Genomic DNA, 26,267 nt, shown 5'->3' on the forward strand with positions numbered 1-26,267 from the left:
CTCCAACACATGCAACATTTCATCCTCTCTCAACACAGCTTTATAGTATGGATCATGAAATAGCTTGGCCTTGCACTACTATATATATATAGGAGGTCATATATATATATAGTAGAGCAATATATATACACAATATATACACACATACACAGATACACACACACACATATATATACACACATACGCACGCAAACACATACACACACACACACACGTCAACCTAATCCCCGCATAACATAGGCTAGAAAAATAACAAGGCTATGTAAGAATAAAGATCACAAACAGCAGCCTTGAAAGGAGAAGGTATCTCCCTGCCATTGTCTGCAAGCAAAACGGTTGCAAAAAATAAAAATAAAAATCATAAAACCTAGAAAAGCAGAGCTTGGCAGGGCCCTCAGGAGGTCACATCTTCTAGTCCAACCCCCTGTTCAGGGCAGTATCGTCCCTCTCCAAACCACCCAGCTGAGTGTTTGCCTAATCTTAAAAACTTTGGGAATAATCCTCGTGCACACCTGCCAGGTATAATGCCCCCAAACACCCTGTAGCTTGCCACAAGTAAAGTAGGGAGGGTGAAGGCATTGCCAATGTCCTGCCACTGCAATGACAGGAAGTAGACTTAAAAGATGCTCAAGGAAGCCAAGGAAGAGGGAGGCAGACAACATCCCCGTGAGCTGTGCCCATCTGCCTCTGGGGTAAAATCCCTTCCTGACCCCAGATGTGACAATTGGTCCTATCATGAACAGAGGATCAAGATCCTGTAGCCAAGTGCCTCTCCCCGTAGGAGCATCACCTTACCCCGTACAAATACCCAACCATAGTAGTGGCCAACCACCAACGCTTCTGCAGAAGGTGGTGGCATGGGTAGCACCGCGATACAAATTCCTTCCTGGCTCCATGTGGCAACCAGCAAAGGCCAAAAGCATGGGACAAAGCAAACACCCTCCCCTGAGCATTGCAACAGGGTTGGCAGCAAACAGCCCCACACATCCCACACCCCGCCGTAGAGCCAGAACTCCCTTTTCCCTTGTGAAGGCAGTCCACATCACGTGATGCTCTAAATCAGAGAATCAGTGAAAAACGGGACCTGATGCATAAATCCCTTTCAACATATTTGGGTCCATTTCCAAGTGCATTGAGTGCCGAGGAAAGGGGCCTGACAGACAACCTGGGAGAGTCTAAATACCGTGTGCTTCACTCCCAAACGGGTGCACCGAGACCACACTACCTCAAGCCCAAAGTGATGGGTGTCACACGTAGCATTGACAGAGCTGTGCAAGCGCTGTGACATTTCTCACTTTCCTTTCTTTCCTGTAGACGCCTATCCACTAGGCCTCCGGCAAAGATCCATTCATTAGTTTTGTCCGAGGCACTGAAAAGACTTCAGATCAAATTTCTGCACGGCATTGATGGGTGATGGATCCGTATCCAGTGACAGCTCCTCATCTCTGAGTCATCCTGAACCCATGCTCATAGCTTTAGCAATTGCTGGATGCACAAGCTAAGTCCATGAGACGAGTGAATGGAGAGAGGCACTCACAAAACCCAAGGGAATTGCCTCGAGTTATTTCAAAATGAAAGGTGGGAGAGAAGACCCGGCCTTTGGGCGGTGCTCTTCTGAAATACATTGGATGAATGCACGTGCGTGCATCACGTAGAGTCACAAATATCCAAGGAGAAGGAGGATCCTCTTGTCAAAGCCCTGGGAATGTGCAATCTGGGTCTAACTCCTGGCTCTCCAATGCAATCCCTCAGCTTGAGCCTGATCTCAATTACAAATCACTTTCTTCAGCTTAGATTTACACTGAGGGAATGAGACCAAAATCAGGGCCACGCTGTAGCCTTGGTGGAGTCAAGGTATCAGCTTTCCTGTGGGTAAACCAGGAACAACTCTTCCCCAAGCCCTCCAGAGCCTGGCTTCCTTCAGACGTGTTGATGGAGAGGAAAAGTCCCAGAGGGAGTTTCTGGTGCAGAATAATACGTGGCCTGATTCTGAGCTCAGAAAGTGATGCGAATCAGGAGTTGCTCCATTGCTGTGGAGTGAAGCAGCATGAGAAACCCATGGGACCTGCATTCACAAGACCAAAAGCCATTGAGTTGGGTCCTTATCTACCTCTTCGGTGTCGCCCTGTGATCTCACTCCAGCCTTTCGCACAAAAGGCAGCTGAGTCCTCTTCCTGCCCCTGCTCCTTGCAGCAGGGCAATGGCCTGTTATGAACTCGGGCACGTTCACACGTATTCAGGGACTTGACTGGGCCTAATAGGTGGGAAAGGAATGACTTGAATGGAGGTGCTCCTGCTTGCCACCTGAGAACCAGGCCCTGAGAGGTTCGACACATGCTGTTAGTCCCGGTTTGCAGTCAGAAACGATCATTTTTTCCTCTTTATGAGAGGCAGATCTTCTCCTGGGCACTTCAGGGCAAGGGTGAACGCCCTGGGGCTGTATCCATGGGGTGTGAGTCAGGGCCCTGACCACTCCTTTCATGTCAATGTGGCAGACTGGAGGGGCACCGCTCTGAGACTGCACCAGGGATGTGCTGGCTTCACTTGGGGAGAAAATAATCCATTCCCTCAGGGCCTAAATTTAGCTTGCAGCTGCACCTGCCGGGACTGACCGAAGGGGCTAATCTTAGATGTCGGCGAAGCCAGCCGAGTGCTGGAGAAAGATTTTCATGGTGCTTCTTTCATCTTGGCATGAGGTTAGCTCCTCTCCTGACTCCCCGAATGACCGCCAAGGTCGGATGGTGGAGATCCAAGGAAGCGAGCCAGATTCTGCCTACACTGCCAGGATAGGAAATGCTGTGAGCGCAGCGCTGGGGACGTGTCCCTATCCTATCCCAAGCCCGAGAACAGCTTTGGGCGCGTGTCAGAAATCAGGTCCGTGGCGCCGTGGGAGCCAGCAGGCATGGCAGTGGTCACAGCAGTGCTCCCAGACGCAGCGCCAAGGCAGAGTAGATGCATCACTGCTGTCTTGCCGCCCACCCCTGGCAGGTCACGGTCTGTCTTGGTTTACTCAAAGGTGAGACTACCTCGGCGCGTGCACCCATAGATGAATGCAGAACTAGGCACTGGTTGCTACACCTGCTCCAGAAGCTGGGGCAATATGTGGCTGCTCAGCCCATACTGGATACCTGGGCTACCTAGTTGAAAACTGGGTTGATTGGGCGCTCCACTGCTGTCAGAGCAGCGTAGACCGACCTGCAGAGGTTTTAGGAGGACTATGCGTGTCATTCGATACATGCCCACTTACATACCGACATCATTTTTCACCCTGTTCAGCTAAGACTGGACGTAGCTTGTCACACCTCCGAAGTTAAGCAGTCCTACATTGGGTAGGAGACCACTGAGAAACCTCAGGTGCTGTAAGCACAAGCCAAGGAATCACAGTTGAATACTTGGCAAATACTAAGCCACAGAAACCAAACGAGTGGAAAGGTTTCATTTGACCCCAGCATCACAGAGAAAATTCCCATCTATCAGCAAGACACTGCCTGTTTGCACCCGGAGAAGGTGTCATAAACCATCCGTGGGCTCAAATACAAAAAAAAAGTTTTCCTCATTACACACTCTCATCAGAGCAGACGTGCTATCCACAACAATCAGACTGTATCATAGAGACCAAATTCTTTGTTGATAAATCAAAAGCCCATTGAAGTCAATGGAAAGATTCCTTTCAACTTCAGTGGGTTTTAAATTGGGCCCTTCTGCTTCGTCCAAAACAGCTGAGATCAATGGAGAATTCGTCACAAATACAGCGCAGACTTGTTGTTCTTATGCTGCCTGGGGCACCAGGACGAACAAAGCCATGACCTGCATATATTGCAGTGCTTGTCCCGTCTGCAGGACCGAGTTACTTCCAGTCTCTTGGAACAGCTAGAAGCATAAAGAAATAGCCCGGACACGAACCTCAAAGGCTATTCAGCATCAGTCAGGACAAATACAGAAAGGGAAGAAGAGAGATTAAAGACATAGGCAAAACAAATTTAGACCAGAAACATGCAGTCTGATACGTATGGGGCAAATAATCCAAAACTCAGCTAGGCAGTCGTAGAAGAATAGTTGGAGTCTGGGTCTGAGGCACTGTTACATTCGTTCCTCAGAGAAATACTAGCCCTCCATCTGCTATGATGGATAAGAGCTCAGTTTACCAAGTTAGCCCTTACAACCCTACAAGTCTGGAAGCCAAAAATTATCCTGCTTCAGGAAGACAGAAAATGACAACGGCTGGAAATCTGGAGGACCAGAGTCTAATCTGTCATTTCCCCATTGCCATCCCTAGGGGTGTCAACACAACATCAGATCTCTGTGATGACAGGGCCAATGCAGACCAGACCCAACAGGTAAAAATCAAGCCCTGGACTGGGATGGGTTCAGCCTCTAGATGCAACGATGCATACTAGAAACAAAAGACACAGAGATGGTTTTGGCTGCACAGGTCATGCCCTCTCCCCCCCCATTCCCTCACAGGCGATTGCCCATGGGGCTTATACCTACCAGATCTCCTGTGCTCCAGGTAAGTCAGCAGTTGGGGTCCTGGACAAGTCATCCTCTAGAGACAGATGTTGATTAGGGCTCCACATCTGTCTCAGCCACCCATCTTGGGCAGGTCACCGGCACCAGGATCTTCAAAAATTATGGGTTCGGTGTTTGGGGGCAATTCTGGGTTCAGTGTTTCAGGGCAAACCACGAGCTTGTCACTGATGGGGCCAAAAACTCATGAGTTTGTCCCCAACTGACAAACACCCCAGAAGATCACCTGACCTCCAGAGCTTCCTGCCCTCTTATGTAATGATGCCTTCTTTAAACTGTATCCAGCTGATATCTGGAAATCCCTTACAGGCACTGATCTGAACCCCGAAGCAGCGGTAAGTTCAGATTTCGGGTCCAGTCTACATATAAATTGCACCTGTTTTTTGTACTGGTATAACAGTTATAGGTGCAAGCATTTATTGAAATAGTTACACCAGGGCAAACCTTGTTGTATTCACCATAGCATCATAGAGAAGTGGGGCTGGAAGGGACCTCTGGAGGTCAGCAAGTCCAACCCTCTGCATAAAGCAGGATCGTCCCGATTCAAACTATCCCATACAAATCCATAATCTAAACGCTTTGAAAAACTAACCTCAACCCTGACACGACACAAGACAAAGCGCCCAAACCTGGCATAGGTAAAGCAGGGGAACTATGATAGCCGATGTCCTGCTTCTATACAAGGTTGTTAATACACACTGAAGAGGTCCCAGGTGGAGGCCATGCCCCCCGCTACAGAGGAAGGCAAACCCCCCCCCACAGTCCATACCAATCTGACCGGGGGTAAAAGTCCTTCCTGACCCCAAATATGACGATTAGTGTGACCCTTAGTGGAGGGGCAAGACCCTCTAGCTAGGAAGTGCTAGCTTTAAGCCCCAGCAAGGAGCATTGTCACAGCCCAGCCAAAATCCCCAGCTTTGGTTGCAGCTTAAAAACACCCTGATGCATGTAGCAGAAAAGGAGAGAAGTGTGGGGTGGGGGACATGCTGGTAAAATGAGACTAGCATAAAAGTGTCTTAAATCTCTATAACTTATTCCCTACCCTGTATAGGAATAACCGGACAGGTATAAAGCACCTTCATACCAAAATAGGCACATTCAGGCAGGGAAGGTGGATAGATTTATACTGCTGTGCCTATCCCAGTTGGCATGGCTGATACCCTCGTACTGGATTTAGTAAATTGATTTAATTATACTGGGGGTATTTCTGTGTGTAGACCAGCCCAAGGCTTTATACTCACAAATGACAACCGGGCAGATTTACGGACCAATGTTATCATAAGTCTAAATGCGCACAGTTACTCTCTTCCTCTGCCAAAACTAATCCCATCGAAAGCTCTGTGGGAAGAGCCATTTTCTCTTTCTCTGACTCTGTACTGTTTACAGACTGTCATGCCTTTAGATGAACCAGGAAAAGTAAAGAAAAGCTTAAACCGGTGTGTATCTGCTTTTCAGTTGAAAGTTTGTCCCACTACGGCACAGAGACCGATTGAAGAGCTCCCTCAGTAGGGAAGACCTAGAGTTTGCCGAAGGCAGCAGATTGAGCCAAAGCCTTAAGGTGCTCACACGTAGGCAGCACAGACAGAAGTTACAGAAGACGGTCTGTTTTGAAATGTCTTCATCTGACCCCTCATGCAATGGGGGATGAGATTTTCACTCCGTCGGCCACTTTTGACCCGATTGCAGCCATGCACTTGTGTTTGGTCACAGCTATAGACTGCTTTCTGTGGCCAGATTAGGCAAAAATTGTCGCTTCTGTCTGCACCCTGATGGTAACAGGAAGCCATATGGATACGCTACATAGAACGAAGGCTTGATGCCCCCATGTCCTAAATAGAGGACGTGATGTAGCTGCTCAGAAGGTGAATACAGTTTTGGGATGCATTAATAGAAGCATTAGTTGCCACCCCGAGGAGGTGAGTCTGGCTTTACTTGGTGCTGGTTAGGGGATTGTGCCAGTGCTCCTGCTGGGACTGAAACCCGGTCTCCCCCCAGCTCAAGCTCAGACCGATTGCTATATTTGGGGTCAGGAAGGAATCTCACCCCATGGTCAGATTGGTACGGACTGTGGGGTCGTTTGCCTTCCTCTGTAGTGGGGGAAGCGGCCCTTTTCCTGAGATCTCTCAAGTGTATTTCTAACAACCCTTGTAGGACGTTGCCTGCTGTGGTCCCCCTACTTCACTGGCGGCAGGTTAGGGTAATATGTCTTGTGGTTGTGTCAGGGCTGACAACGTAGGTTTGTAATAGGTTAGAAAACGGGTTTGTATAGGATAGTTTGGATAGCAATGATCTTTCCTGAGGCAGGGGGTTGGACTAGATTACCTCTGGAGGTCCCTTCCCACCATACTTTTCTATGATTTCTAGTTGCCTTGTGCCTCAGGAGAACCTCCATCAGCTGCTTCCAGTATAAGGCCTATGACACACACAGGAGAGAATGAAAAAAGCGACTTTATGCCCCAAACGTGACCACAGACCGGGACAATGGATCTCTGGTCTTTTATCAGAAAATCAAATGATCCGGACGGCCTCCGTTGCATCAAAATGACCGCACGATCCGATGTCTTGCTGTTTATCTCCAGTGTTGACTTCATCGTATATTTTTAGCAGGGTCCGTTCTGCGCTGGATTTAGCAGCGGGGCCTGGTGGGGGCCGAGAAGGGATAGTCAGTGAGGTGGAAGGTAGCTTTATCCTTTTGACTCATCTGGAGGAAAAGTTGTTTCACGTGTATGATCCCTGGGACATTCACAACTCTGCTACCAGGTCATGAGGAAAAGCCTAGACTCTTCCAGCCGTGATTCATAAGCTGGCAGACCATGCCTGAAGGACCTAAGCTGCATGTACAGCTGTTCCAGCCCTCGCCCCCCCACCAGCTCCCCTCCCTTCCCGGTTGTCCAGTGTGTCATATTAAAGGGTGATCGGCTTACACACGCTCCGATATGGATTCCTTGAGCTTTCTAATGCCGTGGCTATATATAAAGCCCCTTGCTGGAGGCTGAACCACATAGCCAGCTGTATTACCAGCAAGCGTTTCACATTCCTGGGGCTCAGACTGCCTAGGAGGAAGAGGGACCATCGCCGGTTCAAGCCTCTCTAGTGGGGAATAGGAAAGGAAGAAGAAGCACCCGGCCGAGCGATTACTTTTCAGCATGGCCATGCCTATAGATCATACAGAAGAGCTACGTCTCTACCAGCAAACTCTCCTCCAGGATGGGCTCAAAGACATGCTGGACCACAACAAGTTCTTGGACTGCGTCTTGAAAGTCAAGGGTCAGGAGTTCCCCTGCCATCGCCTGGTGCTGGCAGCTTGCAGCCCGTATTTCCGGGCAATGTTCCTCTCCGACATGGAAGAGAGCAAGAAGAAGGAGATCAGCTTGGAGAACGTCGACCCGGACGTCCTGGGCAAGATCCTCCATTACATCTACACCTCCGAGCTGGAGATCACGGAGAAGAACGTGCAGGACATTTTTTCTGTGGCCAACATGTTCCAGATCCCCTCCATCTTCACCGTCTGCGTCTCCTTCCTGCAGAAGCGCCTCTGTCTCAGCAATTGCCTGGCTATCTTCAGGCTGGGCCTGATGCTGGACTGTGCCCGGCTGGCGGTGGCGGCCCGGGATTTCATATGCGACCGCTTTGCCCTGATCTCCCGGGACGAGGAGTTCTACCAGTTCTCCCCCGACGAGCTCATCGCCATCATCTCCAACGACTCCCTCAACATCGAGAAGGAGGAGACCGTCTTCGAGGTGGTGATGAAGTGGGCAGCAGCCAAGGACCAAGAGGACCGGGTCAAGGCCCTGCCTGTGGTGTTCGAGAGCATACGTTTCCGCCTCATGCCACAGGATTACCTGCGGGACCAGGTGGAGAAGCAAGCCGTCGTCAAGTCCAGCCCGGAGCTGCTCAAGAAGCTCCAAATGGTGAAGGATGCTCACGAGGGCAAACTCACTGTGGTGAGAAAGAGGAAGGTGAAGAAAAGTGGCGACAAGAAACCTGAGGACGCCGTCGTCAATGGAGCGGTGGACGAGGAGGATGAGAAAGAGGACGACGTCTTCCCGGGGATCTTAAATGACACGATGCGCTTTGGGATGTTCCTCCACGACCTCATCTTCATGGTGAGCGACAGCGGGGCAGTGGCCTACGACCCCACCGCCAACGAGTGCTACTTCGCCTCCCTCTCAGCTCAGATCCCGAAGAATCACATCAGTCTGGTGACCAGAGAAAACCAGATCTTCATAGTAGGTGGACTCTATTACAATGAGGACAACAAGGAAGACCCCATGAGCTCCTACTTCTTGCAGGTACCAACTTTGATTCTCCTTTTTTTCCTATGGCCAGCTGAGACACTAGCCTATAGTCTTTAGCTGCTGTGTATAGTGCAAAGCCGAGCAAACCCACCAGCCCAGGATACTTAAGTTTAGCTTGTGCACCCCTTAGGAAAATCCATGCCGCAAACTGAAGTAAACCATTTTGTTCGCTTTGCTGGAGACTAGCCTCTCCATCTCTTGGGGCAGGAGATCTGCTTTCTGTTACGTGTGAAGACAATGGTTTGTTAAGGAGAGGCACGTAGACGTCAAAGTACAGAGAGAGCAGAATGAAAGCACCGTGATAAATGGATAGAGGCAGGGATTGCCGAATGGCAAAGAGTTTGGACTCTTTGGACATCATCAATCCAAAAAAGATCGATGATGGAGTTATTAGGTGGCCCATAGTTTACAGGAGGTCATACCAAATGATTATGATGGCCCATTCTGGCTTTATGAAGTTCTTATTTTGAGCAAGCTGCTTTGTCCATCCCTAGCACAGGCAGGTCTCAAGCATGGCAGGGGCGATGGCTTTGAAATAAGCATCGTCTGGTTTTGCAACCTGTGCATGTCTACACAAAAGTGCGATTGTGGCATGTGGTAGCAGACCTGTGCTGCTCGAATCCAGCTGGCTTGGGTAACAGCGGCAGAACATGAACCCACGTACATGCCCAGGACCCCTCGAGAGTTCATATTCTGGGCACCAGTCCATGCTAACACCCATGCTGCCATGTGTTCCCTCTTATTGCTACCCCTGCTCGCTAGATTAAGCTGGCACAAGTATACTAGCATGTGTTATAATTGTACCATGTGGACATACCCTCTCCGCTCCATTCATCTCTGTCTTCTGCCTCTGGAAACCGCGGTAGGGGTGTCATTTGCTGCTCTAGCAGGGCACGCATGTCCCTCTGTAGCATGCTGGCACTTAGAAGTAACCAAAGGCACGATCAGAGAGATGCGAGCTGGCACTATTTCCCTCCTACAGAAGGAGCCTGCCTTCCCACTTGCTAATCCCCGGCCTTTGAGAGATCCAATTAATTCGCTATCATCCAGTCAGCGGGGAGCAATACCCAAGACTGTAATCAGCAATCTTGTATGCTCGAGAAATTTTCAGAGATCACAGAGCAGCTGTGTAAAAGTGGGAGGAATGAAATAGCAGCACTTGTGTCTGGACCCCACTGGCCTGATGGGCTCGATTCTTCCCCCACCCCCTGTTTAGGGTGCACACCTGCCCGAGGCAAGCGTGAGCGTTGTTATTCTTATACCCACTGCACGGATGGAGGGGACTCGTGCACAGGGCCAGGCAACTGAGAGCTTCACCCACTGTAGCTGAGCTCGTGAAGCTGCCTAGAAGGGCAAAATAAAAGGAGGAAAAAAACCAAAGGAAGAGAATCAGTGGGAAAGAAAGCGGTGATAACTGCACAGCCATTTACCATCTTGGCCAGCTCTTTGCCCATTGCCAATAGAGGGAACGCAGGCAGCATTTGTCATCTGCGGGGAACAGATAAATGAATCGCTTCCTATTCAACAGAGGCACGTTTCCCCTGAGCAGTGCTGACGTGTAGAGTTGCGATGCCAACTAGGAAGGTTGGCCGCCTGTTAGTGAGCCCTGCAGGGAATAAAACATACTTCTCACTCTCTGCTGCCTGACACCAGCTAGGATGACTCAGCCCAGCATTGCAAGCAAGGCCCTGTCTAACCTGAAGGCTTCTCTTGCCCAGCTCAAAACCTTGCTGGCTCAGTCACGGGAGGCAAGAGCTCTAGATCATCAGTCTGCTTCCAGTCCTGCCACCGGTTCTCTGTGAAGCCTTGAGCAAGTCATTTGATCTCAATAGTCTCAGCCATAAAATAGGAACAATTGTCTGGACACGGCTTCACCGTGAAATTCCCCTTTGAGAAGCGCATTGAAGTCCCTGAATAGAAAATGCTGTCAACATGCACATTGGGCTATTAGCATGATTACTGAATTGTGCTCTTAGCTGACAGTTTCATTATGAATAAAAGGTCATTGCGAGAGAGACCTTGTCAGCTGGCATGTCATACAGACCTAGTAGGAAAGCTCTACTTCAAAATATTATAACTATAGCTATACGTTACTTTTATGTATCCGTGTCTATCAACAGCTGGCTGTGCTTCTGTGGTTAAGGGCAACTAGGAGTCAAATTTATCTTGCTGCCTTTGGACCCAAGATAGGTAGGCCAGGGATAGTCTTATTCACACAAGTTGGACGCACACGGATATAAAAATAACAGTTCGTGACCACCTGAAACCACGCAGATTTTAGCATGAAAGATGATGCGACTGAGAGCTCAGACCCAGAAATGCACTATTATTATGTCCTCTTAGTCATGTCTTCTTCTCAAATACATACATTTCAGCCGCTCAGCCAGAAAGAGAAAATGATATCAGGTGATGAGTCACATGCCATGAATACTAAAGGCAGAGGATGAGAGTTATCCATAGGCATCATCCGCAGAAATCAAGATGAGATCAGAGGCTTCAAGGCTATTTGCAATGAGAGTCATATTAGTGTATGCAGGTGGACCAAACAGAGTTGGTCAAAACATTTCCAGTGCAACAGTTTCCCTTTGGAAAATGCTTATTTGCCGAAATCAAAATGTTTTACAGGAATATGCCAATTTAATTAAAAAATTTAAAAAAAAACAGGAAATTACCAAAATAGTCTGTTTCAATAACATCCAAATGCTTCATTTACACTTTTCTGATTATACTGCGTTCTAGAAATAGGGAAGTCAAACTGAAACATTTCAGACAAATTTGCTTGCAAAAAATCTTGGCGATACTGTTTTATTGGTCCCGATTCAGGACACAAGGAGCATTCAAAAAACTCCCAAAATTTCCCACAGAAGACTAAGTCGGTGTTTCAGCCAGCTCTGTCCACAATTCACAACGAGGCAGATTCACCATTAGTGTTGTTCAACCTCTTCTACTCTTCACGTGAAGGCCGTGTGCATTTTGTTCCCAGGAAGGGAGCTAGCACGTCTCACGGGGTGCGTGTAAAAACTGGATGCGTGCGAGAGATAAGCTAGCCCCTCCTGTTTGCTGTCGGGAGGTGTATGCACCATGCTTTGCTTTCATGCCCTCCCTCCACCACTGACCTCACACTCACCTATGAAAAAAAAGACCGCCTGAGGCAACCAGGCAAATTGTACCTTTGGGGTACAAATATCTATCACGTTTTTCCCAGGAGAAGCTCAGGATTGCACAGATGTACATGTCCGTTATCCCATTTCAAATATGCCGGGAAAATGCACAAACGCCTTTCCCCAGGATGCCCTGTGGTTCGTCTATACGGTTATCGTGGGTCAGTCCAGGGGCGATTTGTGCTCCCACTCACCACTTGCTGGCAAAGGAGCAGCAAGGCAGCTTGAAACGGTGATATATGTGCAGGTCTGTGCTGCATCCATTTTAATCGGGCTCAAATCCCGGGACAATCAATCCTGGATCAAATGAGATGCATGTTTACAGCTTCAGGGACGTGCCGTCAGCAGCCACCGAAGGCTCCTGGCAGAAGTTGAGTGCTATGACGGAGGTGGGTCCTTCTTCAGCAGCCTTTGCAAACAGATTCTGGGAATTTTTGGAAGCATGTTTAGTGTTTTCTCAGGACAGACCGTTGCCTGTAGAGGAGGAGGCCTGTAGTGCTTTATAACTGGTGGCAAAAAATAGCACCCTCCTAAGAACGCTACCTTCCCTCCCAACCGGTGAGTTCTCCTGTCATCCTTTGTTTTACTGCCGAGCATATATAGTTGGGAAGCAACTCATGGCGGGCACCTAGGATATTGGGAGCATTTAAACTGGGTGCCCAGGAGTCTCCCTCCTTGTTTAAGAGCAGGTTAGGCAGGGACTTGTATAGGGTGGGTCAGTCGGGGGTGACCCTGCCTGAGCAGGGAGTTGAATTAGATGCGACCTCCTGAGATCCCTTTCTTTTCTATGGTTGTGCGATTTTAATGGAGCACCAGGATCAGTAGAGAAAACTCAGCGTAACTTAGCTGTTCCTGGCAAGGCCAGGCCTGGAGTGGACTCCAGGTTGTGTCTGTAGGTCTGTAACATCCTAATATCCACAGGCCGGGTGCTACAGAGATGAGAACAACTTGCTTTTCCCTTTCTGGGCCCATTACGCAGCCGAATTACCAGCCTGGGGAAACTAGTGGGATACAGGGCAAATCCACCTCCAGATTTTTGGTTCAAATCCATCTCTCTTTGTTGTGGGTCTTCAGCCCAAAGGCTGCCCCCTCACTTCCAACTTGCCCAAAGACAGCTCCTTTGCTCTCAATTCTGCCGCCCAAACATCTCCCATACGGCTTCCTGCTGGCTCCCCCAGACCTGCCCTCCTGCTTTTCTTGATGGACACATTCAATTTCTGCTGGACACGTTCAGTTTAAAAGTGCCTTCCCAACCTGCCACAAAGGCGTTTGACATCTCCACATTATATGTGGAACAACTTTGTGTCTGGTTTGCCATTTGATGGTGCCTTAAATTGGGTGAACGCGTGGCACTGTTGCCATTTATGGCCCGATTCATATGCTAATCGTGCCATAACTGCAATGTGTGCCAAAGGCCTGACTGAGTTCTGTGAGGACAGTGGGCTGCCTCTCACAACAGCTGAGCATTATAGCGACTGGTCCTTACAAACCTGCCCGAACAGCCATACTGAGGCTAGAAACTTTGCCGGCTCCATCTTGGAGATCACTAGGTCATCATAGCATCTTCCCTTTTAGAGAGACCTTTACACAGAAGCCTGCAATGCAATGAGGAATACTTTGGGCTGCCGCTAAATCAGAAGGTCTGTATTGTAGATTCTTGCAGCGTTGTCTGGAATGACTGCTGAGCCATGCAAGGTCACTCGCAGACAGTCCTGCTCTGTGATCAGCTGTACTGAGCACAAGCAAGCAGCTCACCAGATGCAGAGAGAACAAGATAAACCCTGCTCCAAAACAGCCTGATGAGCCAACAAAGCCCTGCACACTATCCTGCTAGAGTACCCATCCAGCGCCCATCGCTGTGGTACTGAGCATCTCACAGGCTTCCACATATGGAGCCTTCCAGCAACCCCATGAAGTCAGGAGATGCTGGCGCTCCCATTTTACCCTGGGAAACTGAGGCACAGGGAGCCTCAGGGCTGCATCCAGAAAAAGATGCACTCAGGGTCAGGCAGAGAGTCCACAGCAGAGCAGGGAGTCTCTTGAGGCTTAGGCAGGGGCTCTAACCATTGGATCACACTCTCATCTAACATGCAACACAGCTGTCACCACCGAAAGAGAAGCTGACACATGCCGTAGCATTTTCAGAAGGGCCCAGGGGTTTTCAGTGCCCGCTGGAAACTGCATTTGCAGATGCATGGGGTAGCCAAAGCACCTGCTGATTTTGACCCGCCAGTTCTCTGGGCATCAGTTTCACCATCTGTAAAATGGGTAGAACACTGCTCTCAGCAATGTAAGGTCTTTGATCTTTGCACTAATAGGCTGACTTCATATGTGGGTATATATGCAGGCCTCTGCTCATGTGTATGTGCATACACACACACACATACACACCCATGAATATGCACACACAGACTTTATAGAGGTCCGAAATCATTCCAAGAAACGATGTGTTAGCACACAGTGTTCCCAGCAGAATGCAGATAATTACTGAGCAACCAGTGCACAAGCAGGGAAGCAGTTGGAGAGAGATGTGAAGAAACAGAGGAGAGTACAAAGGGGAAAAGGATGCAACACAAGCCAGGAAAAGGACAATTTATTCCTAGCTTCCTCAGAATGCACGGCCAGGATAATGGACAACGGACCGTCAACGCTCAAGGATTAGCTGCTGTCTGGTGTCTTTGATGGCTGGGAAACCGAGCTCCGACTCAGAGCCCTGTAGTAACCGCTCCTGGTGCACTAGAGCTATGCCAGTGCACCAGGGACAGGGACAGACAGGGAGTGCAGGGAAACGTGCAGGACCAGGGCCTGCTGAGAACTAAGCCTGGCACTTCTCTGCAGCAACATGTGGAGGAGGGCATGCCCCAGGGGACTGGTAGGACACAACTCAGCACTTCGCTTCAGCACACCTGGCCCCTGGCACTTTGATTAAACCAATTCACAGCATAAGTAGATTCACTCCTGGTGCACTAGAGCAGGAGTAGGACAGGGCCTACCGCATGCTAACAGGTCTCCATCTCCCTGCAGTATGATCACCTGGACTCCGACTGGCTGGGCATGCCCCCGCTGCCATCCCCACGCTGCCTCTTCGGCCTGGGAGAAGCAGAAAACTCCATCTTAGTGGTAGGGGGGAAAGAGCTGAAGGAGGGAGAAAACACCTTGGACTCTGTCATGTGCTACGACCGGCTGTAAGTACCACCGGGGGTGGGGTTTGCTTGGGGAAGAGACGCAATGCGGCTGGTTCTTGCAGCAAAATGCACCTAAAAAACTGAAGTAACACATAGGGATGAGCCCTAAGCTCCACATTCAGACCCCTCTGTGCATCTGCAAATTAAAGGCATGCAAGCGCGAGTCCATCCCTTGCATCAGTACTCCCTCCAAGTCACCAAAGGCCCCTCCTCTGTGTCTCCAAAATAATACAGCAATTCTTCTGTTGCAAAGAACTCAGGAAGACCACAAAAGGGGAGAATGGTTTCAATGCGATGGATGCCCATTTCAAATCACTGGGTTGATCTCGTGAATCATGTCTGTACGCACCTCGCAGTGCTAACATGGTGCGGCACCCATGAAAGGATTTCAAAGCAGCCTGAGTCAGGAGCTGCAGTGTGTAGATCTATGACCAATGCAACAGCAATAATATAATACATTTAGATATAATCATCCTCATCTTGTGCCATTTCCTTGCCCAGGTCCTTTAAGTGGGGTGAATCAGAACCTCTTCCCTATGCAGTCTATGGCCATGCTGTGGTGTCTCACAAGGATCTGGTCTACGCCATAGGAGGCAAAGGAAGCGACAGGTAAATCCAAGAGCAAGGGGTTAAAAGCAGAGGGAAGCGCATCTCACATGGCAAAGCGGGGTTGGCTGCTTCTGCGTGCAAGGTCCCCTGCTAGAAGAAGGAGCTCTGCTCCGTACAAAAGAAGGTTTCTAGGAGAGCGGTCAATAAGGAGTAGAAAAATCAGGGGCTTGGGGAAGATAAGACAGAGGACTTCTCTGTCTGCGTAGTTTGCTGATGTGCTCCAGAGCTGGAAGTTCTCCACAGAGGCTGCTCCAGGACCCAGCTCCTGCTCTTGACCCCTCAGTCTGGTGAACTTCTAGCTTTGGCCTTCAGCAGAAGACGAGGGTCGATCTGTTCTCTCTGAGCTCTACCACCAATGTAGTAAAGCCCACGAAGGTCTTCATTTTGAGGCCGCTGGCATGCATCCAGCCTTCAGGGGGTGGTTGCAGGTTCTCCACGGCCACCCTGCACAACAGCGCTGACATCAGTTGGGGATTGGTGGGAGGACCAAGGAGAGAGACTATCACTCTCTTTATCCAAAGAAACCAATTGGCAGCTTTTTGGGGTGAAGACTCAACTAACATCATACAAAACACGCAATTGTACCATCCGCACTAAATCCATAACAGCCGCTTCTATATGCTTGCAGGTAAGTCCCCCATATGCACACACGCGTGTAGTGGGACATGCGCTTACCAAGAGGCCTGGTTGCTCATCTCTGAGCGTGTGTGCACGAGACAGTGTCAGGTCGTGCACCACAAAGACATCTATTACCTTGGATGTGAACATACACTAATAAACACACCGGAAATCATAATCTGCTGAAGACGTAGGTCCATACCCCAGACACCCCATTACTTAGGGGCGTGCAAAGATCCCACCCAGCAAGTCAATGAAATTGCTTTTCTCTCGCATGCTTTTTGCAGGAAGTGCCTGAACAAGATGTGCGTCTACAACCCCACCAAGTTTGAGTGGAAGGAGCTGGCTCCCATGAAAACTGCTCGCTCTCTGTTCGGGGCAACCGTGCACAACGACAAGATCTACGTGGCAGCGGGAGTGACCGACTCTGGCCTGACTAACTCCATGGAAGTGTATGACATTGCAGCCGGCAAGTACGTACCGCCTTCTCCCCCGAGATGGACACGAGGGAGCGGCTGTGGGCATGAACGAAACCTCTGACCCCCAGGCAGCCAACTCCTTGGGGCGGTCTTGGCTGCGTCTCTTTAGGCACCACTTCAGCTGGTGTTACTGCTGCTTACGAGCACTTGCATCATCTATAGCCAAAGGGCTCCCTGCGGTACCAGGGTCGAATGAATATAGGGATGGCTGGAGGCTAGAGGTAGGTCTACATGGCAATCAAGTGTGACTGCCACTCACGCGGGCATACCAGAGCCACCTTGGGTGCTGGTAACAGCACAGAAATGCCAGCCTGGAGCTCAGCCTGGCTTAACTGCCTACATTTTTATCCAGCATGCTGAATGGGCTTTGCAGTTTGCACTGAGTTTTGTGCTGCCAGCAGCACCCACGCTAGCTTGATCTGGCCTCTGTCATCTGCAACCACCCCTGCAACGCAGCGTAGACAAACTCCGGGGTCACAAGAGCTGGACGGAGCCAGAGGGTCTGTCCTGGTAGAGAGCAGGCATATTTCACCTGTGCATTAAAGGCACCCTTTGCTTGGCAGCTTCACGGAGTGCTTCTCCCTTCTCAGCCTGGCAAGGACCTGAATGCAGAACAGCTAGGAGAAAGTCCAGCTCGCTGAATGCTCCCTTGCAAGCTGATCCCCACGGCTTGCAATGGGGCTTTGGTTGCACTCCCTATACGCCCCCAGTGCGTGAGCCATATTGGCCTAGGAAGTGGGAAGGGAAGGAAGCCTCTGAAACATGGTAGCAACCCTCGCTGGGGTGGGTGGTTCTCTGCAGCCTGTTCCTTCGGCCCCGTTTCCTCCTCCTAAGCTGAATCTGACACCAATCATGGTGCTTAATGCACTACTGCACGGTGCTCAAATCCCCTAGTGATAAGGCTAGTAGTGTAAGCATCTGCAGAGAACAGATGAGATTGTTTCCAACCAGGGAGCTGTGGACACTGGTATAAGAGCCTATAGAGAACAGACTCTTGCTGATGTGCCCAAAAATGCCCGTGTCCCGGGGAGCAGAGTTGGGGGATGCTGTTGAAAACTTAAGGAACTTGTGAAAGAGCCTGTGTCCATATCAGCACTTGGAGGGCCCTAGGTTGTGTTCAAAGTGGCTGATCTGCAGGGCCAGGAGACCTTCATGCCCTCCAACATGTCTGATCTCTCTCCCCGGCAGGTGGGAGGCCTTCACCGAATTCCCCCAGGAGCGCAGCTCCGTCAGCCTGGTCAGCCTGGGCGGCGCTCTCTATTTACTGGGTGGCTTTGCCACGGTGGAGACCGAGTCAGGAGAACTGGTGCCAACTGAGCTAAATGACATCTGGAGGTAAGGAGATCAGAGCTCCCGGGGAGAGCAGCGGCGGGGTTGGTTACAAGTGGGAGATCCTTGGCGTCTCGTTGCCTTTTGGGGAGGATGCTTTTCAGCCAAACAAGTCATTGACCTCAACCTGCGCTGGCGCCTGGGTGAAATTTTCTGGCTGGTGCTAGGCAGGCAGGGTGGATGATTGCAATGGTCCCTGCAATCCTTAAAAGCTCTGAAGATCTGGTCCAGTCTTTCACCCAGAATTAAGTCTAAAACCCACTCCCTTACCTTCAGCCAGTGCCACTTTTTATCATTTCCTACTGACAGAGGCAAGGGGTCAAACTCAACCTGGAAACCCCCCTTTACCCAAGACACTAGAGATGGTCCACAAACGGTTTCCCATGGCTCCAACCTCACTAACACCAGGACCACAAGGAACCCAGGGTGCAAAGGCAGCCGGTGGCTACCATCGGTGCTCTTCCGCCCGCTTTGGTCCGAGACCAACAAAGAACTGACTTTCAAAGCAGGCTGATTGTCAGTTGTTTGACTCTCCCCCACTAAGGTAGCTCTTCCCAGGGTCTGTGTTCAGGTTCAAGTCAGGGCAGAGTGGAGACGGTTGCTGGCCGCTGCCTGGCCCTCTATTTTTGGGGGGGGGGGGGGTGAGGGGGGAAGATTGCAGTTTCTGGTGCAGTTAGTCTGTCATTTGCTGTCAGCACTCAGAGACCACTAAGGTCAATGGAAAGCTGCTGCTATCAAGGGGCTTCAAATCAGGCCCTAAATTCATCTTCAAAAGAAAAAGCAAACCAAAAATGCTGCATGGCAGCGTTGACAGCTGCCAAGGGAAACGGATTCACAACGTTTAGACAGGAAACCTTTCTGAAAAAAACCCAACAAATGGCAACTACAGACTCGATCCAACTGATTTCCACGCTGCTCGCGTTCCAGTTTGGTCTCTTTTGTGTACCAGCTACCTCCCTCTCTCTGCACACAGCTCCCTGCGTTATCTAGTCTGCCTACCACACTGCAAGGAAATCCCTCTCTGCAACCGCCCTTGTTGCTGAACTCAGGGCTGGAAGGGGGAGCACGGGGCATGGGGTTCGCTCCTTGGCTCACTCTAGTTGTTGTCCTCCTCCCTTCAGGTACGACGAAGAAGAGAAGAAGTGGGAAGGCGTCCTCAGAGAGATCCAGTATGCCTCCGGTGCCACCTTCCTTCCTGTCCGCCTTAACATTTTACGGTTAACAAAGATTTAAATGGCACCACGATTGTTTTTTTCCCCCGTTCTTGTTTTTTCAAAGGGGGGGGCAGGGATTTCATTGGCTAAGCTGTAGTATGCGACATCTGTGATCGGTTGTCATTTAACTTCACCCAATCAGGAAAGGGAAAAAGTAGATCAAAGCCTTTTGGAAGGGGGTTACATTACTCTAGAAACACCGGCCTGGAGGCATCGAGGGACTCTGCCGGGTTGATGAGCTGGGAAGGTTGCACTTGTTTTGTCTCCAGAATTGGATGCCTTCTGCTCTTCCTGGTCTGGACAGGAACTATACCTTTTTTTTCCTTCAAGACTTGCAAGTATTCATATGGATCCCTCCTCCTGTTTCTCCCTCTCAGCCGCCCGTCTGACCGGGGAAGGCAGGAGATAGAACTCAGTGGAACAGAATGAACCAACTAAATTGGCACAAGATGCAACCGTGCAAGAAAATATCAAAATAGCCCCATGCACGGTAACCCCCAGGCAGCCTTAATAGCCCTAGTTATCGCTAGCAAGGAGAGAAGGAGAGCTGGGTGGAAGGCATTTGGAGGAGCAGGTCTGCAGATTGCTGAGCTAAGCCTTGGTGGTTGTTCGGAGAGGAAACGCAACAGGAAAGTAAAGCGTGTGTGTGTGGATAAGGAGGAGAAACTCCTCGGGCTGCCGTGGCAGAGGATGTTAGGAAGACAGGACTGAAGCGAGCATGCACTGAAGCACTGGTGTGACCGCAGCACACGCTGTGGATGCTGGGCGTCCCAGACAGTCCCGCAGCCCCTGGGATGAACTAACTTGCACACCAGCCTTTTGAATTTCACTTCCTTTTGGCTTCATTTAATCTTGGCATTCAGGGGAATCCCAGTGCTCAGGTCCTGCTCCTTTCCAGCAGCTGTTACAGAGACACAATGGGGAAAGCTTTGGTATGAAACAGGGAGGGACTTCAGGGAAGAGATCTGGGCAGTGGTAGCACTGGCCAGGCTGGCTGGTGACCAGGGATCCTGATTTTCTCCAATTTAAAAAAATCCCCTATTTTCAGTTTTTTAAAAAATGTTACCCCAAATCCATGCTGCCATAATTAAAATGAAACAGCACTATACATATATCTTTATATATTAGTGGTGTTTCATTCAAATCATGGAAAAATGTGGATTTGGATTTTTTTTATTTTTTTTAAACCAAAAATTGGGGATTTTTTTTTTTTTTTTTTTTTTAAATCGGAGAAAACCAAGATCCCTGCTGATGACCTCAGGCCTCCACTACTCCTCCACAGCAACATAGTCAGCAGATCACAGATGGCAGCGATTGCACTATGGCTTTTACCAGCCCTTGTCGCTTCCAATTGTATTTTTATATTTATGATGTCTCTACACTTTGTAATGTTCTTACTTGGTTTCTTTTTTCTTTTTTTTTTAATACCAACTCAGTTTGCAAAGTAGATCGAGATCTCTGAAGCAACCTAGCAATGAACCATTCATTTTTAAGTTTTCAGTTACGATTTTTGATAGGACAGAAGTCTCTCTTCCAGTGAAAGTCTAATGATGCCTGTGTTACTTGATCTGTGCTTTAGTGTAAAATAAAATAAAAAAAAGGAAAAGTGTTACTTCCTGTGTATGTCCACTTGCATGCGTGTGGGGTGTGCGTGTGCACATGTACACGCAACAATCACGAGACAGGCGACTGTTCTTAACCACTGGGCAGTTCGGTCAAACTAAGGCCTAAATAAGACCGTGCTTCTTGCAAGGTTTGGACGCTAGCATTATGGAAGAGCAGTTTGGTGAGTTGATTATTTTCTGATGGCCTTGAACTTGCTCTGCTCTAGGCTCACCTGCATTTTAAGGATAGTGTAATTCCCATCCAGCTAAGCTCTTATATCGAGCCTGTCCTAGATGTATCATTTGTATCCCAGTAACACCCTAAGCCTGCAGTCAAGATCGGGGCCCCGTTGTGTTAGCCATTTAGACGGGGATCACCTCTTATCTAAGACGAAGAAGGGGAGACAGAGGGGGTGCAAGTGCAATGACTTCCCAAACTCGCACAGCAGGTCTGTGGCAGAGGTGGGAAGAGCCTTGTCCGCCGAACAACACGTACCATGCAATGGGCACAGCTCGCTCGCACAGCTTTCAAGGTGTCTCTGCAACGCGGCTGAAAGGCAGCAATTGGGATTTACCACCTCCACCACATCCCAGTGCAAGTTGGCCAGGCATAGAGAGAAAGCCACGCACAACCTGGCCCATCTAGATGCCTACTGACCAGGTCAACGTGCCTTACCTCCCTATCGCCCAGGGTTTGACCGAATCTCCTTGGCTTCCATAAGCCGCCCCAATGGATGTGCGAAAGGTCCCTCGTCCATGCCCTGCTCCTCTCTCTGCTCCCTTCTAGATTTTCCCCTGAAACAAAGCCGCAGAAAAAATAAAATGTCTTCTCATGGGTGATTTTCATTCAAGCCTGCCTCATGACCCTCTCACGTGAAGGTGCGGTGGGCTAGTGTGACAAGAGCTGTCCCAGTATCCTGATGGAGTTCAAAATGCCTTGTCGCAGAGTAACGTGCTTGGCACTGGAGAAACATATCCCCGCTCACTACGGTGCCCAGCAGCACTGTGTTGAGATGGGCAGTGTCCGCTCGGCGTGCACGAGCTCCAGGCAGCACCGTACATGTACAGGGCCGGCCCTGGGCTAAGACAGGACTGTCCTAGCTCAGGCACCATCATTTTAGTCATTTTCCTCCCATGCTATTCCCCATGAATAGACCGTGCATGGCTTTTCCTGCCCCTCCGATGCCCGTGCTACACAGCACCCTGTGCGGGGATGCCAACTGCTTGGCAAGCCAGGAGCAGATGGCTCCAGAGCTCCCCAGGGAGACTCTGGGCTCGACTCCAGCACCCGCTCTCAGGCCTGCCGGGACCAGAGGGCTCACAGGCAGACACATGGGGTCAAGCCTGGAGCTGCCTCCCTGACCTTTCCCATCTGGAGCACAGCTGCAAAGCGTGGATGGGGTGCATTTGGTCCTGCCAGTACAGCTCAGTCCTCCCACGGCTGTCAGCTCTTAGCTATTTCCCTCTTTCATGCAGGCAGGGACAGCCTGAGACACCAGACACACGAATCCCCCTGGCTGCTTTTGTCGGAGGAATCCAGGACTACGTGGATCCAGCCCAATTTAGCTCTTGCCTAGATCCTGCTCGCTCTCTTTCCCCTTCCTCCGGAGAGGGAGGACTTTTGCCCACCAACACCAACCAGAAGCGACTCCATCGTAGTTGTGCCAAACCTGGGGGTAGGGTGGCATCCGATCCCACTGTGTTATCTGGTGCCGTGGTCCAGTCTGAAGATCTGGGCAGCCGGCAGCGGAGGACTAAATCAAGCCAGGGCGCAACCCAGCAAGGCGGCGAGCCTTCACAAGGTCAGCATCTCCCAGGACTGGCACCTAGTGAGCAAATCCACAGATTGGGACTAAAACTGCAACCATAGCAAAATCGCACCGAGACGAAAGGAAACCCAAATTCTCAGCTGATGCTTACTGTTCCTGCTTTGTTTTAAAAAAAGGGAAGGATGTTTTACTTTCCATCATATTTTGAATATCTCTGTCTTAACACCCTAAAAAATCCTGGCTTTATAGATTCATAGGCTGTTAGGGGCTGGAAGGGACCTCGCAAGATCATGGGGTCCAGCCCCCCCACACCAGGCAGGAAAGACAACTGGGGTCAAGTGACCCCGGCAAGGTCACCCAGTCCAGTCCCATCTCAGCCTTCTCTTTTTCAGGCAGAAGAGGCCCAGGTCCCTCAGCCTTTCCTCGTATGGCTTGCCGTGCAAGTCTCTGATCAGACAGGTGGCTCTTCTCTGGACTCTCTCAAGCTTGTCCACGTCCTTGTTAAAGCGCAGTGCCCCAAACTGGACGCAGTATCCAGCCGCGGTCTCACCAGTGCTGAGTAAAGTGGAAGAGTCACCTCCTTGGCTTTGCTGGCGACGCATCGATTGATGCACGCCAGGGTATTATTTGCCCTGCTGGCTACAGCATCGCACTGCCGGCTCATATTCATACTGTGGTCTGCTATTACCCCCAGGTCCCTTTCCTTCGTGGTGCTGGTCAGCTTGGTGCCGCCAAGCCTGTCAATATGTTGGGGTTGCTCGTCCCCAGGGGGAGCGCTTGACATTTCTCGACATTGAACTTCATCTGACTCCGATTCGCCCAACTGTCCAGATCTGACTGTATTTGCAGCCTATCTTGAAGCCTGACCACGCTCCCCCATAACTTGGTGTCATCCGTGAACTTGCCCGGCAAGATCTTCGCCCCCACTTCCAAATCATTGATGAAGATGTTGAAAAGCACTGGACTGAGCACCGACCCCTGCGGGACACGGCTGCCCGCTCCTCGCCAGGATGACACAGATCCGTTCACTACGCCTCTCTGGGTCCTACCCCGCAGTCTGCCTCCTACCCACTGGACTCTTAAGCAGTTAAGCCCACAACCCTCCAATTTTCCCGTGAGAACATCATGGGACACCAAATCAAAGGCCTTTTGGAAGTGGAGGTATACAGCGCCAACATCCCCTTTACTCAGGAGAGCACTTGACGGTCTTCAATTTTCAAGTCTTCGTTCCACCCATTTCAAGGGGGCTTCAGCACCTTGCCCCAAAGATGCCCAAGAGGGGAGCTGGTGGAAAGAAAACCAGAAGCCGGTTGAATGTAATGGAGGAGAGCTTTCCCATCGGCTGCTTTTAAACACCGGACCTTGGAGAGGAGAATATTTTAGTTCAAGGCTTAAAGCCCCTTCTCTCCCATTAAGAGCTCTGCATCAAACCATCATTAGGAGACCACTAGAAGTGAAACATTGATTTAAAGGAAAAAAGTTTCTTTGTTGCTCCCAATAGTTTATTTTGGGAGCACCCAGTCCACTTCATTTGTGCTTGGGAAGCACATCCAGCCCCCTCAGCTTCCAGGAAAGGGCATAGACGGTAAAACCCAGATACCTCCCAGGTTAGGCTCTTTACCCCCCTGCAAAGATGAGGGTATGCAAGGTGAGGGGGGTTACAAACAGCTATATGGGAGCACAGAGGTGCCTCAGCTATTTCAGAGTCCCGCTTCTCCAACCGGCTGGGTGGAAAAGCAGCACTTTCGGAAATAAAACTCACAGCCAACCTCTAAATGGTTGATCCTTAATTGCAAGAGGTTTGTGAAGCACTGGATATGAAACAGTGCAGAAAAAGGAGCAGGAAAAAAAAAAATCCTTCGGCTGATTCTGCCACGTTCGCCTACACTGACCCGGCAGTCGTGTGGTCAGCCGTACGTGATGAGAGATCACGAGATTTTGAGATAATAAAGACAAGGTTGTTTTTCTTCCTCCTGGCATTAGTCTCCAGGTGTGGTGGAAGCTGATGGTTTAGCCAGATTCAAAAAAAAAGGACCGGACAAATGCTTGGAGGAAAGGGGCATCAGTATGGGAGTGAGGGGCACAGCCTCTGAACTTCCTCGACCTTCAATGCTGGAGGCTGCAAGTAAGCCAGGAAGAGTGGAAAACCCCCCGAATAGACGCAGTTCAACTCTCCCTTTCAGCATCCGCTCTCTGCCATGTGCGGTACAGGAGACTGGGCCAGATGGACCTATGGGTCTGACTCAATGGCAATTCTTATGAACCTCCAGGGTTCACACCTTCCCCTGCAATGGCCAGGGCGAGAGTCTTGCTTGCAGAAGAAAATTGGTATCACTGCACGACAACATAATGTCAGGCGCTGGGAATTTAAAAAAGCAAGTAAACCCCACCAAATAGCACAAGCAACAAGAAACAGCACGGCGATTAACTCAGCGAACCATCTCCCTGAAGCCAATGGGAGCGCTCATGGGGCATGATATTACTGAACGCGAACGAATGGATCAAGAGCTGGTTCCTGGTTTTCTTTGAAGGATTTTTTTTTTTTTAAACAGCCACGGGGCAGTCTATTTAAAGGAAAATAAGCTCAAGAGAAAATTTAATTTTAAATATAAAAAAGTTCAAGTTGCCTTGGTGTCTTTAAATCTCATAGATTTAAAATAACAAGCCAAAGGGCAAGCGATTTTCTTTGAAATTCTGTAGAATTTTTCTGTAGGGGGCTTTCAAGGGCTTCAAAGCTAATTGGAGTGGAAACCTCCAACATACAATAGCTGCCTAGCAGAAAAGAATAATTCCTATGTCTAGCTATAAAAAAAAAAGAAAAGAAATAATTGAGTGCAATGGCATGATAGCACCTCCTGCTGTTAAGGGTTTGGACACAAGTTCTGATTTTTTCTGCCATGCTTTTGCAACCCATCAGCTGAGGATGAGGCATAAAGAGATGGGCATGTATTTCCTTATGCTGGAGCATGTACGTACATTCGAGCCAGCTCTGTGGGGCTCTGCATGTACAACTGGATCATCTGAAACCTGGGAACATCTGAATTAAAACACATACCCACCATGCAACTTTACTCATAAGACAGTGATGCTCAATAAGGGTGCAAGGACACTGAGGTGCCGTGAGATCCTATGAAGGGGGTTGAAAGGTAGGTGCCACAAAATACCAGTGCTGTTAGACATGCAAACATTGACACACCATTTTCAAGATAACTCCAGAAATTTCAAATAAGGATCTACGTTTTCAAAACCATTCAGACCTGCCGTGGTCTTTCTGAGCTCTTTTGCAACAGGAAAATTACTTTAGTATTTTTCTGTAGTCAAAAAACCAATGAAAGCTGAGAGCTGGCACTTTCTGAAGGGTGTTTTGACTCTAACAAGGGGGACCAGAGTCTAAAAAAATTGAGAACCATCGAGATAGGAGAAAGTTGGCTTTAGTAACATAGGTTTCCAGGTTCACAAGAAGACCCCCAAACC

General features: G+C 49.7%; 1 protein-coding gene across 1 annotated transcript; it reads left to right on the forward strand.

Moving 5' to 3' along the window:
* Positions 1 to 7,519: 7,519 nt before the first annotated feature.
* KLHL40 (kelch like family member 40) lies at positions 7,520 to 20,538 on the forward strand. The gene is made up of 6 exons (XM_006025909.2): positions 7,520 to 8,819; positions 15,011 to 15,171; positions 15,673 to 15,780; positions 16,686 to 16,871; positions 18,066 to 18,212; positions 19,328 to 20,538. The coding sequence occupies exons 1-6, from the start codon at positions 7,674 to 7,676 to the stop codon at positions 19,437 to 19,439; spliced, it is 1,860 nt and encodes a 619-aa protein (XP_006025971.1). The 5' UTR covers positions 7,520 to 7,673; the 3' UTR covers positions 19,440 to 20,538.
* The last annotated feature ends 5,729 nt before the right edge of the window (positions 20,539 to 26,267 follow it).

This window comes from Alligator sinensis, unplaced genomic scaffold (assembly GCF_000455745.1).
Source record: "Alligator sinensis unplaced genomic scaffold, ASM45574v1 scaffold531_1, whole genome shotgun sequence".
NCBI lineage: Eukaryota > Metazoa > Chordata > Crocodylia > Alligatoridae > Alligator > Alligator sinensis.

Excerpts from the sequence above, each read along its gene's own strand:
- KLHL40 (XM_006025909.2), top strand. The coding sequence starts at position 7,674 with ATGGCCATGCCTATAGATCATACAGAAGAGCTACGTCTCTACCAGCAA. Across the intron at positions 8,820-15,010 it reads TGAGCTCCTACTTCTTGCAG|TATGATCACCTGGACTCCGA; the intron begins GTACCAACTTTG and ends ATCTCCCTGCAG. Across the intron at positions 18,213-19,327 it reads GAGCTAAATGACATCTGGAG|GTACGACGAAGAAGAGAAGA; the intron begins GTAAGGAGATCA and ends TCCTCCCTTCAG.